Source organism: Balaenoptera ricei, chromosome 6 (assembly GCF_028023285.1).
Source record: "Balaenoptera ricei isolate mBalRic1 chromosome 6, mBalRic1.hap2, whole genome shotgun sequence".
NCBI classification, from domain to species: Eukaryota; Metazoa; Chordata; class Mammalia; order Artiodactyla; family Balaenopteridae; genus Balaenoptera; species Balaenoptera ricei.
The window spans coordinates 102,302,710-102,319,279 of NC_082644.1; the positions used below are offsets into that span (position 1 = coordinate 102,302,710).

General features: G+C 49.5%; 1 protein-coding gene across 4 annotated transcripts in view; it reads right to left on the reverse strand.

The window, feature by feature from the left end:
* The window catches only part of ZFP37 (ZFP37 zinc finger protein), a 45,877-nt gene that overhangs the window by 13,216 nt on the left and 16,091 nt on the right, over nt 1–16,570 (reverse strand). Inside the window, exon 1 of one of the 4 annotated variants that reach the window (XM_059925339.1) lies at nt 824–972. The exons of the other annotated variants lie outside the window; for them this stretch is intronic. Within the exon in view, the coding sequence (XP_059781322.1) occupies nt 824–856 (33 nt within the window). The 5' untranslated portion in view covers nt 857–972. Of the gene's footprint in view, nt 1–823; nt 973–16,570 lie in introns of those variants that run through there. 4 annotated transcript variants of the gene reach the window in all.

Consider the following 16,570-nt stretch of genomic DNA (forward strand, 5'->3'; position numbering starts at 1 on the left):
CGAAGACTCAACACAGTCACAAATAAATAAATAAAAAAATAAAAGAACGTGAATTTCTTTTAAAAAAAAAAAAAAAAAATTCCTGGGAATAGTGGGAACTCTCCTGCAATCTAAGTTCTCGGATATTGGCCAAAGGTTAACCTTGCAATCAGACCTCTCTAAGGACAGCTGTTTCAGGTCTTTTATGTCAACTTTTCTGCACGGTCATCCTCCCTCATTCACTGAAAACTTTAACACCAGATTCCTTTTCTCCACAGCCCTGCACTATCTCTATATCGATGCAGAAGAGCCTTTCAACATCCTGGCCCATTGTAAACCATCATCATCATCTCTTCCCTTTACTGCAATAAGCTACTAACCGACCTCCCTGCACCTCTGCACGCAGCCCGGGACAATCCAGTCTAACTACCAAAGGCACCGTAATCGCTGGCTCCCCTAGACATTCCCAGTTGCGACCCCCACAGACTCCCCAATCTTTGATACACCACAAAGCCCCCATTTCTGATCCCCATGGCCTCCCAAACTCTGACTTTCCAGGGACCGCCACAGACCCCTCCTCTCCAACCACTGTCACCGCATATCCTTCAAACACTGATTTCCTCAAACTGCAGCAGTCACGGACTCCACAGACACCTCCTGAGCACTACTCCATAGATCCCTGAGTGTGCTAACACCATCCCCCCACCCCTGCAAGAGGCCCTCCAGTGGCGACTCCAATTCCCGAATCACCTTATCTTCACAGACTACAGTAACCCTCCGGTCACTGACGCCCGATTCGACCGCCGCTGACCACCAGACCACCCCACCCCATCATCGCGCTCACCGCGGCGCTGCTCCCGGGCTCCGACACGGCCATCTCCGGGGGACACCCGGCCTGTTCAGCCGTCCCTACACTCCTCCTCCGGTCCGCGGTCTCTGGCTTTGTCAGGATCAGGGCTCAGGCGGAGGCCGACATGGCGGCCCACCAGAGCGCGGCCTCTGCCAGTTCGGCAGCTGCGATGGCGCCGCCCCTGGGTATCCGCCCGGGCGCGGCCATCTTGACCGAGTCGCCGCCGTACAGTGGGGACCTGGCGCTCTCGGCGGGCTCAGAGGTGGGTGGCCCGGCTAGCTGAGATGGTCTCCCAGTGGTGAGATGCAAGCGGGCAAAACCTGGCTCGCAGACTGCTCCCTGCAGAGTGCTTCACTGTGCCTGACAACCCACCCCCGGCGCTCAAAGGGTTCAACACTTGAGGACAGAATTTGGAGTTGCTTTTCCCAGTCAGTGCAGCCAGCTGCGGGGAAACCGGGAATCGCACTGCCTACCGCAGACTCCAGAAAGCTGGGATAATGAGAGAAATTGGAGGGAAAAAGAAGAAAAAGCCCAATCGGGCAGATGCCATCGTTTTATAGAGAGAGAACGCTAATCTTTGAAATATATGTCTTTTCATTTATGGTATAAGAACAATGAGGAAACATGAAGCATCAGATTAAGTGAATACATCAATCCTCAGTGAGAACCAGAGTTTGATGCTGATGTTTCAGCCAAATAATCAAGCCCAAATAATCAAGCAAATGGAGTAAAAAACATAATTTCTCAATGGGCCAGTTCATGTACAAACTTCATTCATTTAACAGTTATTTGTTGAGCTTTTATACTATATGCAGACTAGGTTGCTTGGGTTGGTAGGTAATGAGAAAACTGTAGATTCAGACACAGCCTTTGTTCACCCTTGTGGAATTTACAATGAGGCAGAGGGCTGGTAAAGTTATCACAAATATATTGTTCTTTTTTCCAGAGCCAAACATACCCTGTTTTGCACCTTCCACTTATATGTGCTAAAAAAACCCAAAATACAACGGAGTAAATTAGAAGATCTAATTGGCTTTATTAAACGATTCATCAATGGGGCAGCATGCTATCTAGCAAACCGAAAGGCCATCTGAGGAGCTGTACAAAATGGGGAGCTTTTAAAGGCAGAAAGGGGCTGGGACGGGGGAGTCAAAAACAAAACAAAGGATTATTTCAAGCAAGGTCACTTTCCTTTGATGAAAAGGCGGGGGGGGGGGGGGGGGGGCGGGTGTCCCCAGGCCCAGCAATGCTTTCCTATTCTTCTGACATCAACTCTAGGGCTTAGCAAAGTATGTTGTAAATATTATGATGCATAGAATCCTAATAGGGCCCCCATTAACTCTGCTCCCTAGTGTAATACCTTTGTGAGATCTCCTAACTTTCAGTGCAAGAGGAACCTGTGGTTTGGTGGAATATTACTTCCATGATTAGATCCCAAATCAGTTGACTTTGAGTTGATAAAAATGGAGATAATCTTGGTGGGGCTGATTTAATCGGGTGAGCCCTTAAAAGTGGCTAGACCCTTCCAGAAGTCAGAAATTCCAAAATTCCAAATGTGAGAAGGCCTGTGGAAGGAGCCACATGGCAAGGACCCGAGAGCAGCGGCTGAGGACTGAGAGTGTTTTTTGGTCTACCACTAGCAAGACAACATGGACCTCAGTCCCACAACTGCAGAGCAAATGTTTCTGACAAAAACCTGAAGGAGCTTGGAAGGATATCTTTCTCTAGTGGAGCCCGAGATGAGGACACAATCACCCAACACCTTGATTTCAACTTTGTGTGCCCTTGAACAGAACCCAGCCATACAATGCTCAGACTTCTGATGTCCTGAAACACTGAGATAATAAATTTGTGTTGTTTTAATCCAGTAATTAGTGATAATTTGCTCTGCAGCAATAGAAAACTAAGGACTCAGCGAAAATTGAAGGATAATTGTGATTGAGATTCCTCTTCATCTACTGGAGACACAGCACCTCCCCTGTGTCCCTGACAGAGCATCTTTGAGCCTCACCTTCTGGGTGTGAGCAGTTGACGCCCATCCTCCTCAGATAAAGTCCTGACTTTGTCTTACAGTACAGTCCAAAGAGGTCCATTACTTACATTAAAAAAAATAACTCTACTTTCTATCTGATCCCAGCTAGTTGAGAGAGAAGAGAGGCAGTCCAGTTTCTCCAGACTTTGCTTTAACAATATCAGTGTTTCCTCACCAATCCAAACAAATTCCAACCTATCTATAAACAAAATGCTGTCCTCTATTGTAACAGCTCTCCAAGCCCTTGATTCTAGTAATTAACTAATCATCCTCATATGGCCCTTAGGGGGCGGTATTCAGAGACAGAACTGGGTGGAAAAGCATAGGAAAGGCAGGGTACGGATATTCCCTGCACTGAAGAGGGGGAAGGGAAGCAAGGAAGAGGGGAGAGAAATGAAGAAGATGAACAAGGTTGGTGAAAACAGGTCATGGAATGGTGACGAGGAACTTTCAATCTACCAGAGAAGTTCCATCATTTCTTGGCATGGCAGAGTCCGTCAGTTTCCAGACTCAGGATAAATAGCGAAAGAGTGAATCTTCTCTTTTTCTTTTCCTTTTGGCCACGCTGCACTGCATGTTGGATCTTAGTTCCCTGACCAGGGATGGAACCTGCACCCCCTGCAGTGGAAGCGCGGAGTCGTAACCACTGGACTGCCACAGAAGTCCCAAAAGAGTGAATCTAACACTTGAATCAATTTTGTCAAGACTGTAAGGATCAGTGTGTGGGTTGTATACTTACATGTGAGTTTTTGTGTATGTGCAGACATTTTCAACTGAGTAAAACAATTGTCATATCAAAGAAACCCCAGGAAACTGTCTCTGCTTTCGATGATCTCTACTACCTCTTCTGGTCCCATGAGATTCTACCATCTGTACAATTTTAGGTACCTGACTTAGAAACTCTGTTCCCTCCATTAGCCTGTAGTCTGGCTCTTGACTATGAAGACTTTCTTACAGTAGTCTCTAGGAAATGTCCTACCAACGGACCTTGTGTGAGACTTGTCCAGAAAAGGAAAGAGAACTGTGTGATCCCACCTATCAATGTTTTCTCATGCATGCATTCAATAATTCGTTTTCTACCTGTAGATATCTATTGAACATCTATAATGTGCCAGGTACTAGGCCAGGTATTGTGGATACAATAATGGGAAAAATCTTGAAACATGGGTCCCATTCAGGGAGCTTAGGATGCAGGGGAGGAGACGAGTATTATTCAAATGAGCACACACAAAATTAGGACTATGATAAGTGCTTCAAAAAAGATACATGGTGCCATGAGAGCATGGATTCTAGACTTAGAATTATATAAATTACCAGGAAGAAAGGACATTTCAGCTGACATTTGAAGGATGAACAAGAATTAACTATTACAGCATTACAGATTGAATAATTGCATGTGCAAAGCCTAGTGTCACCTCCCAACTCTAATCTTCACAAAGAAGAATCTGGAACCTTCCTTATCTCCCCTAGAGCCCTCCTGGGTCTCAAGAACCTCCTTTGCTCCATCCATGATTGGGTCCTCATTCTTCTCCTTTCTCTTTAAGGGACAGGTTCCCTTGGAGAAAATGCCTTCATATTTTCCGTGTAAAGGACGTTGACTCTCATGGTTCTTACTGCCAGGGCTCTTGCTTTGCAGCCCATCCCACGTCATCCATGCATATCATTCTATATTATTCAGAGACTGAAGAAGGGCCATGCCGTGCAAGTGGACAACTTTATGGATAGGCACAATATGTCAAATCAGTGAGACACAAAGCTCCATATAATGTCCAAAGGAATTGCTTTTCAGAAAGACATGAGTTCAGATTTTCAGGTTGGTTGGTATAAAGATTGCAAGGTGGCATGACAGAAATATTCTGTGTCTTGAGGGCGAAGTGGTGGTAACATGGGTTCGTATACATTTGTGAACATTTGCTTGATGTATGCACTTACATGCTGTGGAATTAAGGTTTGTAAGTAAAATCTCTTTAAGGTGGATACAGTGCAGAAAGGAAACAGGAAAATGGAGGGTAAAGGAAAGATTCCAGACACTACCAGAACACTTGTAAGCACATTCACAAAGTCACACTGAAGAAGGACTGCCAGAGTAAAAAATTTATTGCAGTACATGGAAAACACAATGGTCCATAATAAGTAAAAATGTAATTTTACTTTCAACACCAAAAATCTACAAAGTCCCTCATAGAACCCAGATTGCTCATCTGATATAAAGGTTTGTTCAAGGTAGGTTTCTAAGCATAACCTCGAAGAAACCCAATCTCTGGTAAAACGCAAAGACAGAAATTGTTCTTTGCAGTGGAACCTACCCTGGAATCGATCTATCTCTACCTCTATCTATCTATCTATCCATCTATCTATCTATCCATCTATCCATCCATCTATCTATCTACCCATCTATCTATCCATCCATCTCGTCCTGCTCCTCCTCCTCCTTCTCCTCATCCTCCTTTCCCCATCTCTCTCTCTCCTTTCATTTTCCACATGAAACAGGAAAGTATGGAGGGATGAAAAGGCACAAATCACATCACTAAGGTTCGCAGTCGGAACCGCAGAAGAACAGAAGTGTTTTCCTCTGAATGCACATCCTGGCAGCCTGTCTTCTGGACACGGGGACACATCTCCCTGAGCTGGGATGCGGCAGGAGCTGATGCCTGGTGCGTGCTGAACACCGTTCCCGGGACAAGTGGATTTCCGTCCGCGGTGGGGGAAGCTCGTCGCCTCCGGGTACACGATGCTGCCGCCGAGCCTTGCACGGCGAGGCGAGGTGGCGGCGCGGAGTCCGGCTGGCTCTTGGGCGGAAGGGACCGGCCCTAGGAAGGGCGGGGAGCCGCTGGGTGCGCCCCTAAGGCGGTGGCGCCCAGGGCGGGGAGGGCTGCGGGCCGGCGGGCCCGGAGCGCGCGGCGAGCAGGGAGTCGAGCGCCGCCAGCGCCCAGTGCAGGGCCGCGCCCGCGTGCGCCAGCTGCCAGGCGAGCCAGGCGCGCTGCGAGGCCGTGGGCTCCGTGTGGCCGGTGGACAGCGGCAGGAAGGCGCCCCCCGGGGCCCGCAGCTCGCCCAGGACCACCTCCAGGGCGCCCATCTGGTTGTAGAGATTGGACGTGAGCGCCGCCAGGGGCGCGCGGGCTTCGGGCCACTGAGTTCCGCGACGGCGTTTGGGGGAGGGGGGCCCGGCCTCCGCCGGGCTGTGCTGGCAGCGTCCCCAGCTCCTGACCCACACCGGCGATCGGGACCGGGTCCTCCTGCCGCGGAGGCGCCAGGGAGTGTGGGCGGAACCTGCGTGGGAGACAGAACGGGAGGGATTCAGGTGATGCGCGCCGCCCCGTGGGTCAAGGTCACCATCGTCCCTTCCCTGTCTCCACTCCCCCACCCCTACGCCCCACACCCCACCACGCCTGACTCTGGTGGCCTCTTCCAGGATCTGCTGGCAACCGGGGCCAAGTCCTGGATGCCTTGCTCTCAGCCCTTCTGCCTTTAAGGGCATCTCACCAGGGTCAGGGTCTTTCTCCGCACCCTGGGGGCTTGGCTTGCCCCTCAGGTCCTTCCCTCACATCCCCACCTCTGCCGAAGCCCAGCCCAGACACCTACCTCCTCTGCGGTAAAGTCCTGCTCTGGAGGAGTCGGGCTGCTCCTTAGCCCTCCGGTGGGCTGGGGGTGGTCGTCCCCTCAGCTTCTCTTCTCCAGGTCCGTTTCCTTGGGGGCGACTGTCAGGGGAGCCATCGGGGCTTCTCCCCCGCTCGTGCCTGGTGACCGCTGTGGGTGGAGAGGTGGAGAGGAGTGAGTGTTCCCTGACCTACCTCTGGAATGTGGGGGAGGGTGGATTAGAGGAGATTCCAAGTCCTACCGCTCCGCCCACCTCCATTCCACCCCGTCCCCCAAACTCTGGTTTCCTCCTGCTCCCCACAGCCTCCATGGGTAGCTCCCTAGGGCCGGGCCTTTCCTGTCACTGTGGCAGTTCCTGAGCTGCCTGGCAGGCACGCCCCTGGAAACCCTCCCTCAAGTGCAGCCCCCGAGGATGGCACAGCTGGTAGAGAGCCCCGGATCACAAGGAATCGGGACTTCACCTTGGGTTTCTCTCACCACTTGCAGTGGTGTGAATGTCACGTCTGGCACCTGTTCCTTTGCTCCTTAGCCCAATATCTTGTGTCTCCCAAACCCTCTCAAGCATCACTCACAACAAATGTCTGCAAAAAAGAACCTAGAATTTTACCTCCTTTGCTCTGACAGCCCTCTTGGGTCTCAATTCTTCCTATTGCTCTCCGTCTTTCTGAGGGATGTGCATCTCCTCCCTTCTGTTTTAGAGACAGGTTCTCCTTGGAGGAAAGCCTTCCATTTTCCCTGTGGGAAAGACCTTTTCTCTGCTGGCCAGGCCGCCTGCCACTTGCTGCCCCTGCCATTTCATCCAAGCCTCCCGGCTGAGCCACAGGTCTGGAGGCCTGGGGAGTGGTCCAGGGAATGACTAGGCCAGCAGAGGGCGTGGCCTTTTATGGCTTCCCAGCAGCCCCCTGCCGGGTCTCAGATTGGTGCGCAGGAGACCACACCCACCAAAGAGAATTGCAGTGATGAGGTTAAGGGCTGTTTGGGGTGTCCCACTGACTTCCTTGGTCCTCAGGACTTTGTAGCTGTACATTTTGGAGCATTTCGGCTCTCTGCTGTATGTTAAGTTCACAAAAGGGCACTTGTTTTCTGGTTTGTTTCACGGTGCTTTTTATCTGTTTGTTTCACCAGTTCTGTGTGTGTCTGCATGTGTTAGCATGGGTCACTCTGATGCCGGGGTCAACAAGGTGTTGGCATAAAGGACGAGAAAACCTTTTGGTCCGTTTTACTTGCATTCCCTTTGGCCCCTACTCAGGTCTGCCATCCTGACAGGAATGCCACCATAGACACTACAGGATGAAAGAGTGTGGTTAGGCCCCAATAGGCAGCAGCATACACCCAGCCTTAGGACCTCTGCCCTCCACAACATATCAAGTTTTGAATTTAATTTTTGTGTTTTTTTTCACTCCTCTTTCTTCTTTTGTACTGGATATCGACTTTTTTTTCCCAACTTGGTCCAAAGGGTACAAAAAGACATATTAGGAGAGTGTCAAAAATAACCTAGGACTCAGCCAGTGAGAGCAATGGTCCATGATTTTTTTTGAAGCACCTGATGGATATATTTGCTGGCTCTAATGGCAATGTAGTTGTAGATGGAATAATTTCTGTGAGTGAGCAGGAGGGAGGGTATGGAGACCGATCTGTCTGTTTGCACAGCTACTCTTCTCTAAAAACAGCGTCCGCCACATCAGTGGGACCTGTAGGTCAGGTTGTTGCTGCCTATGGCTGATAAAACCAGCAGAAGCCAAACAGAATCTATTCTTGTTAGACTCAAGGTACCCAGACCTCAGAGTAAGGAGCTCAGTCCCATTAATGAGAAGGTTCACTCTGCTGTACACCTGAAACTAACAACATTCTTAACTATACTCTAATAGAAAATAAAAAGTTAAAAAAAAAAAAAGGAATGTCCTGTGGTTGCTGGGGCTTATGGAGTCCTTACCTGTTCTGAGGCTTCATTAACTGTTACTTACTTGGATTCGGAGACGTATCGTAATATTTTTGCACCAGTTATCTTGGACCACGTATTGATATAGGGTGTCACATCTTGCTAGAAAGTGTATGAGTTTCGCGAGTGGCAATTAATTCCAAGTGCTCATGTGTCTGGAAGTCCCTGCTCTCCCCTCATTCCGGGGTCGCCATTGGGATGGTTTGTATGTCATGTCTGGAAATAAATCCTTCAGCTGTAATCATGGTGACTGGCCACGGGAATGTAGGCTTCTTGAAGTGTTAAAATCCAATGTGGCTCCCTGAGCAGGTTCCCATGGGGGAGTCAGTATTCTTTATAATTTTGCTCAAAATATCCAAATTTCATATATCCCAGAGGTTTGCCTTTAATGGGCACAGAATTTAGATCCGAAGAGATTACAGATAAAACCAGTATAAAGTGGATGATTAAGGGCTACACGTTCACTCAGGGAAGGTGCTGTCCTCCTGGCCTGGATGTTGTGATTCATAATAAGAAATATATACTTGGTGCTTGCCTGGGTTTCTGGCTCAGTGCCTAAACCCACTGGAATTTCCTAAGTGATGAGAGTGATAAATGGGTTTTGTTATGTTAATGAGGTGACCTTTAGAAAGCACCCAGGTCGACAAAGGTTGGGGGCTGCTTTCCAGAGGACCCCACGTGGTGATTAGGGCATTAGCACTTTTTATCAGAACCCCCAGGTTCCCGGAAGGGGAGAGAATCTGGAGGTTGAACCCATCACCAATGTGTAATGAGTTAATCATGTCCCTGTAATGAAGCCTCCTTGAAAAAAATGAAAAGGCTGGGGTTCGGACAGCTTCCAGGTTGGTGAACACATGGAGATTTGGGGAGATGCCTTTTGGAAAGGCATGCCCCTTCCCCATGCCTTGCCCTATGCATGTCTTCCATCTGGCTGTTCCTGAGTGACAGCCTTTTATAATACACTGATACTCTAATAAAGTAAAATGTTTCTCTGAGTTCTGTAAGCAAATTAATTGAACCCAAGAGGGGTCGTTGGAACCTCTGAACTATAGTGGATCCCCCAGAAGCACAGCTGACAACCTGGACTTGTGATTGCACCTGAAGTGGGGCAGGGGCTGTCTTGTAAGACTGAGCCCTGAACGTGTGGAATCAGAAGTTGTCCCTGAGTAGATAGTGTCAGGATTGTAAGACACCAGACTGGTCTCAGAAATTCCCTGGCGGTGTAGGGAAAACGCACAGACACATTGGAACGTGTACTAGAATCTTCCCACCCTTACCAGGCTACTGTTACCACCAGCTGCGCCTGCGGGGCCCTGCATTTGTAGGACCCCTCTGGGTTCAGAGCAGCCAAGCCCGGGAGGTCCTGTCGGCTTCAGGGAAACCAAAACAGTAGCAAGCAGAGCTCGTGTGAGGCTTTCTCTTCATTTACCACGTATCTATACTTCCCATAGCAAGTATAAATTGGATTGTTTTCCCATCATTCACTCTGGACTCTCCTGTCTTCAGAGGTCTGATGTACTTTGTGTCCACAACATTGGGCCACATCACCGTTACTAAGGGAGACCTGTTGCTTTCCCTCAGCCACACGCCATGAGCACAGAAGCCCTTCCAGAAAAAAAAAAAAAATTGTTTTTTGATCACTTTCCCTAAGGCAGTTATATCGGAGCATCTGGCATTGGCTGGTTGGTTGGTTGGTTTTAATAGTCTCTACTCACAGCATTTCTAAGTAGAAAAATGACCATCTAATCTATGCTAATGTGAAGAGAGGAAAGGACTCGCCTTGCCCCACATCCCCATTCTGGAAGGCTCATTTCAGTCCATATCTCACAGGACCATGTGAGATGAGTAACCTCACGGAAAATGTGCCTTTGTCTTTTAAATTCTACCAAGTAGGTGAGTGGTTCATAAAGTGTGATCCCAGGACCAGCAGTATCACCATCACTTGGGAACTTGTTACAGATGTAAATATCAGGCTTCAATCCAGACCTAGAGGGTCACAGCACTGGGGGCGGGGCCATGTGATCTGTGTTCCAAGGGCCCCCCAAGAGATTTTGATGCAGGTTCCAGTTTGAGAAGCACTGAAGGAGGATATTCAGATAGAGGTGGGGGAGGAACGTCATTCACTTACAGCCAGTGATCAGGATCCTAAGGGAGCAGTCTGGATTGGGTCATTTTACTCTTTTTTTCCTTTAAGGGCAACATACAATAATTTTTGTGTGTTTATGCCAATATAGGTTTTAGGGAAATAAAAGCCAATTTTCTTGTTTGTACAAGTTGTATCCTAAGCTTATCTTCCCTAAGGTGTAAATTCAAAAATTAAACACAAGGGAGGGAACTGAAGAATGCTCAATCATCTCTGTCACTGAAAAACCAAAAGAAAATTCTCGAACTGAAAAATGCAATGTCTGAAATTTAAAATTCACAGGATAAATTTGCCAAATGTAAATTACAGGGGAAAGAGTCATTGGCTTGAAAGAGATCAGTAGAAATGATCAAACAAGTGAGAGAAAAATGATGAAAAGACATTAACCTGTGACCTGTGGGACAAAAAAAAATGTCTTACATATATGTAGATGAAGTCCCAAAAGGAGAGTGAGGAGAAAATGGGACGTACAAAATATTTGAAGATATGACGGCTGATATTTCCCCAAGTTTGGTAAAAACATTATTTTGGGGCCTAACCACACTCTTTCATCCTGTAGTGTCTATGGTGGCATTCCTGTCAGGATGGCAGACCTGAGTAGGGGCCAAAGGGAATGCAAGTAAAACAGACCAAAAGGTTTTCTCGTCCTTTATGCCAACACCTTGTTGACCCCGGCATCAGAGTGACCCATGCTAACACATGCAGACACACACAGAACTGGTGAAACAAACAGATAAAAAGCACCGTGAAACAAACCAGAAAACAAGTGCCCTTTTGTGAACTTAACATACAGCAGAGAGCCGAAATGCTCCAAAATGTACAGCTACAAAGTCCTGAGGACCAAGGAAGTCAGTGGGACACCCCAAACAGCCCTTAACCTCATCACTGCAATTCTCTTTGGTGGGTGTGGTCTCCTGCGCACCAATCTGAGACCCGGCAGGGGGCTGCTGGGAAGCCATAAAAGGCCACGCCCTCTGCTGGCCTAGTCATTCCCTGGACCACTCCCCAGGCCTCCAGACCTGTGGCTCAGCCGGGAGGCTTGGATGAAATGGCAGGGGCAGCAAGTGGCAGGCGGCCTGGCCAGCAGAGAAAAGGTCTTTCCCACAGGGAAAATGGAAGGCTTTCCTCCAAGGAGAACCTGTCTCTAAAACAGAAGGGAGGAGATGCACATCCCTCAGAAAGACGGAGAGCAATAGGAAGAATTGAGACCCAAGAGGGCTGTCAGAGCAAAGGAGGTAAAATTCTAGGTTCTTTTTTGCAGACATTTGTTGTGAGTGATGCTTGAGAGGGTTTGGGAGACACAAGATATTGGGCTAAGGAGCAAAGGAACAGGTGCCAGACGTGACATTCACACCACTGCAAGTGGTGAGAGAAACCCAAGGTGAAGTCCCGATTCCTTGTGATCCGGGGCTCTCTACCAGCTGTGCCATCCTCGGGGGCTGCACTTGAGGGAGGGTTTCCAGGGGCGTGCCTGCCAGGCAGCTCAGGAACTGCCACAGTGACAGGAAAGGCCCGGCCCTAGGGAGCTACCCATGGAGGCTGTGGGGAGCAGGAGGAAACCAGAGTTTGGGGGACGGGGTGGAATGGAGGTGGGCGGAGCGGTAGGACTTGGAATCTCCTCTAATCCACCCTCCCCCACATTCCAGAGGTAGGTCAGGGAACACTCACTCCTCTCCACCTCTCCACCCACAGCGGTCACCAGGCACGAGCGGGGGAGAAGCCCCGATGGCTCCCCTGACAGTCGCCCCCAAGGAAACGGACCTGGAGAAGAGAAGCTGAGGGGACGACCACCCCCAGCCCACCGGAGGGCTAAGGAGCAGCCCGACTCCTCCAGAGCAGGACTTTACCGCAGAGGAGGTAGGTGTCTGGGCTGGGCTTCGGCAGAGGTGGGGATGTGAGGGAAGGACCTGAGGGGCAAGCCAAGCCCCCAGGGTGCGGAGAAAGACCCTGACCCTGGTGAGATGCCCTTAAAGGCAGAAGGGCTGAGAGCAAGGCATCCAGGACTTGGCCCCGGTTGCCAGCAGATCCTGGAAGAGGCCACCAGAGTCAGGCGTGGTGGGGTGTGGGGCGTAGGGGTGGGGGAGTGGAGACAGGGAAGGGACGATGGTGACCTTGACCCACGGGGCGGCGCGCATCACCTGAATCCCTCCCGTTCTGTCTCCCACGCAGGTTCCGCCCACACTCCCTGGCGCCTCCGCGGCAGGAGGACCCGGTCCCGATCGCCGGTGTGGGTCAGGAGCTGGGGACGCTGCCAGCACAGCCCGGCGGAGGCCGGGCCCCCCTCCCCCAAACGCCGTCGCGGAACTCAGTGGCCCGAAGCCCGCGCGCCCCTGGCGGCGCTCACGTCCAATCTCTACAACCAGATGGGCGCCCTGGAGGTGGTCCTGGGCGAGCTGCGGGCCCCGGGGGGCGCCTTCCTGCCGCTGTCCACCGGCCACACGGAGCCCACGGCCTCGCAGCGCGCCTGGCTCGCCTGGCAGCTGGCGCACGCGGGCGCGGCCCTGCACTGGGCGCTGGCGGCGCTCGACTCCCTGCTCGCCGCGCGCTCCGGGCCCGCCGGCCCGCAGCCCTCCCCGCCCTGGGCGCCACCGCCTTAGGGGCGCACCCAGCGGCTCCCCGCCCTTCCTAGGGCCGGTCCCTTCCGCCCAAGAGCCAGCCGGACTCCGCGCCGCCACCTCGCCTCGCCGTGCAAGGCTCGGCGGCAGCATCGTGTACCCGGAGGCGACGAGCTTCCCCCACCGCGGACGGAAATCCACTTGTCCCGGGAACGGTGTTCAGCACGCACCAGACATCAGCTCCTGCCGCATCCCAGCTCAGGGAGATGTGTCCCCGTGTCCAGAAGACAGGCTGCCAGGATGTGCATTCAGAGGAAAACACTTCTGTTCTTCTGCGGTTCCGACTGCGAACCTTAGTGATGTGATTTGTGCCTTTTCATCCCTCCATACTTTCCTGTTTCATGTGGAAAATGAAAGGAGAGTGAGAGATGGGGAAAGGAGGATGAGGAGAAGGAGGAGGAGGAGCAGGACGAGATGGATGGATAAATAGATGGATAGATAGATAGATGGATAGATAGATGGATAGATGGATAGATAGATAGATGGATAGATAGATAGATAGAGGTAGAGATAGATCGATTCCAGGGTAGGTTCCACTGCAAAGAACAATTTCTGTCTTTGCGTTTTACCAGAGATTGGGTTTCTTCGAGGTTATGCTTAGAAACCTACCTTGAACAAACCTTTATATCAGATGAGCAATCTGGGTTCTATGAGGGACTTTGTAGATTTTTGGTGTTGAAAGTAAAATTACATTTTTACTTATTATGGACCATTGTGTTTTCCATGTACTGCAATAAATTTTTTACTCTGGCAGTCCTTCTTCAGTGTGACTTTGTGAATGTGCTTACAAGTGTTTTGGTAGTGTCCGGAATCTTTCCTTTACCCTTCATTTTCCTGTTTCCTTTCTCCACTGTGTCCACTTTAAACCTGATTCCACAGCATGTAAGTGCATACATCAAGCAAATGTTCACAAATGTATTCGAACCCGTGTTACCACCACTTCACCCTCAAGACACAGAATATTTCCGTCATGTGCAATCTTGATACCAACCAACCTGAAAATTTGAACTCATGTCTTTCCTAAAAGCAATTCCTTTGGACATTATATGGAGCTTTGTGTCTCACTGATTTGATGTATTGTGCCTATCCATAAAGTTGTCCACTTGCGTGGCATGGCCCTTCTTCAGTCTCACTTCATCACTTACTCTTAATAATACAGAACGATGCGCATGGATGACGTGGTATGGGCTGCAAGGCTAGAGCCCTGGCAATGTCCTGTGATCAAGGTCAGTGGTTGGGAGAGAGTTAGTAGAATTTGTCTACACGTAGTAAACGTTGCTTCTAGGGATCCATGCCTGGATGGATGGGAGGGAGGGTGATTTCTGATTGATGATGGAAAACCTCCCAAACTCATGAGGCAAAGTTGGGGTGGCCAGGGACCTGGTGGCCGAGGTCCATTGCTCACAGAGGCAGCTCTGATTTCTCGGGGTCTGGGCTCTGCACACAGCCTGACATGTCTTGGTTTGGACCATGGCTCTTTTTGATTTCCCCTCTTTTCAGTAAATGAAGACCCTGAAGAAACCACCTCATTTCTTTTTAATTTCACCCTTGGACAGAACCTGTGGTAGAACCAGGGCTTTGTGTCCCCAGGAGTCTCTGCTTATTCTGGGTCTGGTCCCATAGCCTCTTCTCTCAGAGACAGGAGACCCCTGGGGAGCAGGAGGTGGTTCCCTCAGACACAGGTGCTGCTCCTGGAGCCTCACAGTTCCTGGCATCATGACTCTGACTTTGACCTTCCTGTTGCTTGTTAAGAGCACTGTGACCTCGAGACTGCTCCAGTCTGCAGATGTGGATTTGATGTCCTTCCCTGCGTAGGGAAAGAGGGAGCCTTGTAATCATAAGGACTTTGCTTATTTGGTCCCCTCCTGGGCTGTGAGTACATCTTTGGGAGGACTTTTCTCATTGCATTAGCTCCACAGGCTACCCCTGTTTTGTAATTTAGGAACTGGTCCATGACTGACTTGTTCTTCAGAGTTTTAACATCCACCTTGTCCTGGAAACACCTCTGGTTTCTGGTGGGCCTGGCCTCTCTCTGCACAGAGCCGAACACACTCTTGCCTCTGTGACATGCATCTTCTGGACCCTCCCCTGCTTTCCAGCGGTGAAGCCCCTGAACAAATGCCTCATTGTATTTGGAAGGTGCCCTTCAGTGGAGCAGGTGACAGGCATGGGGATGCCTGGGGTGTATTTTGATATTTCGATTATTTACTATTATCTTGTGTATTTTTGTGACATTTAGGAGGTTCTGACATATAGCAATGGCAATCCATCTTGCTCTTCCCCTACATGCTTTTTTTAAAAAATAAATTTATTTATTTATTTATTTTTGGCTGCATTGGGTCTTTGTTGCTGGGCAGGCTTTCTCTAGTTGCGGTGGCGGGCTTGTCATTGCTTCTCTTTGTCGCAGAGCCCAGGCTCTAGGTGCGCGGGATTCAGTAGTTGTGGCATGCAGGCCCTAGAGCGCAGGTTCAGTAGTTCTGGCGCTTGGGCTTAATTGCTCCGTGGCATGCGGGATCTTCCCGGACCAGGCTCAAACTGGCATTCCCTGTGCTGGCAGGCGGATTCTTAACAGCTGCATCGCCAGAGAAGTCCCACCCTTCCCCTACAATCTTAAAGATTCTTTTTAATATTTGCTTTTTGGCCTTTAAAATGATATCTCATTCTGATTTGCATTTATTTAGATTCCAAATACACTAAAACGTTTATTAGGCATTTATGTGTCTGCTATTGTGTATTATATTATTTCTTCATATATTTCCACATCTATTCACATTACATTTATCCTAGATCACAGTAGATATGCCTTATTGAGCTGGAAAACTATAGGGTACACACTGAGCCTTATGACCATGCACTATTATTATCCATATATCAGCAACATGAGGTATAGAGAGATTAAATAACTTGTAGTTTTCCTCTGCTACCTGATGCTGAAGACAAATTGTCTTTGTCACAGAGATAAGAGAAGTTCTGACTAGAAAGAGTTCTTTTCAGCTTTGCTAGGAAAGCCGGAGGAGCTCTACTTAGGTCACACATGCGCTTGTCTGCCTTCTGCCCACAGGGATGAATGGTCTTTGTCTCTGGTGGCCAGTAGAGGGCGTGAATTCCCCCCTGTGATTTCCACCTCCCTACAAAGTCACTAGCGCCTGGATTTTGTTTCTTAGTAGATGCTGCCTTACTTTGGGCAGCCCTGGACTGCCCTCATGTCCAAGTTGGCTTTTCTTTTTATTTTATTTTCTTAGATATAGTTGACATAATATAAGCTGGGCATATTTAAACAATACAATGTGATAAACATTGACAAGTGTATACACCCATGAAACCATCACCACAATCAAGGTAATGAAGATACCTATCATCTCCAAAAGTTTCCCTGTTATAGTCCCTTCCTTCTGCTACCTGCCTGTCTCTTACT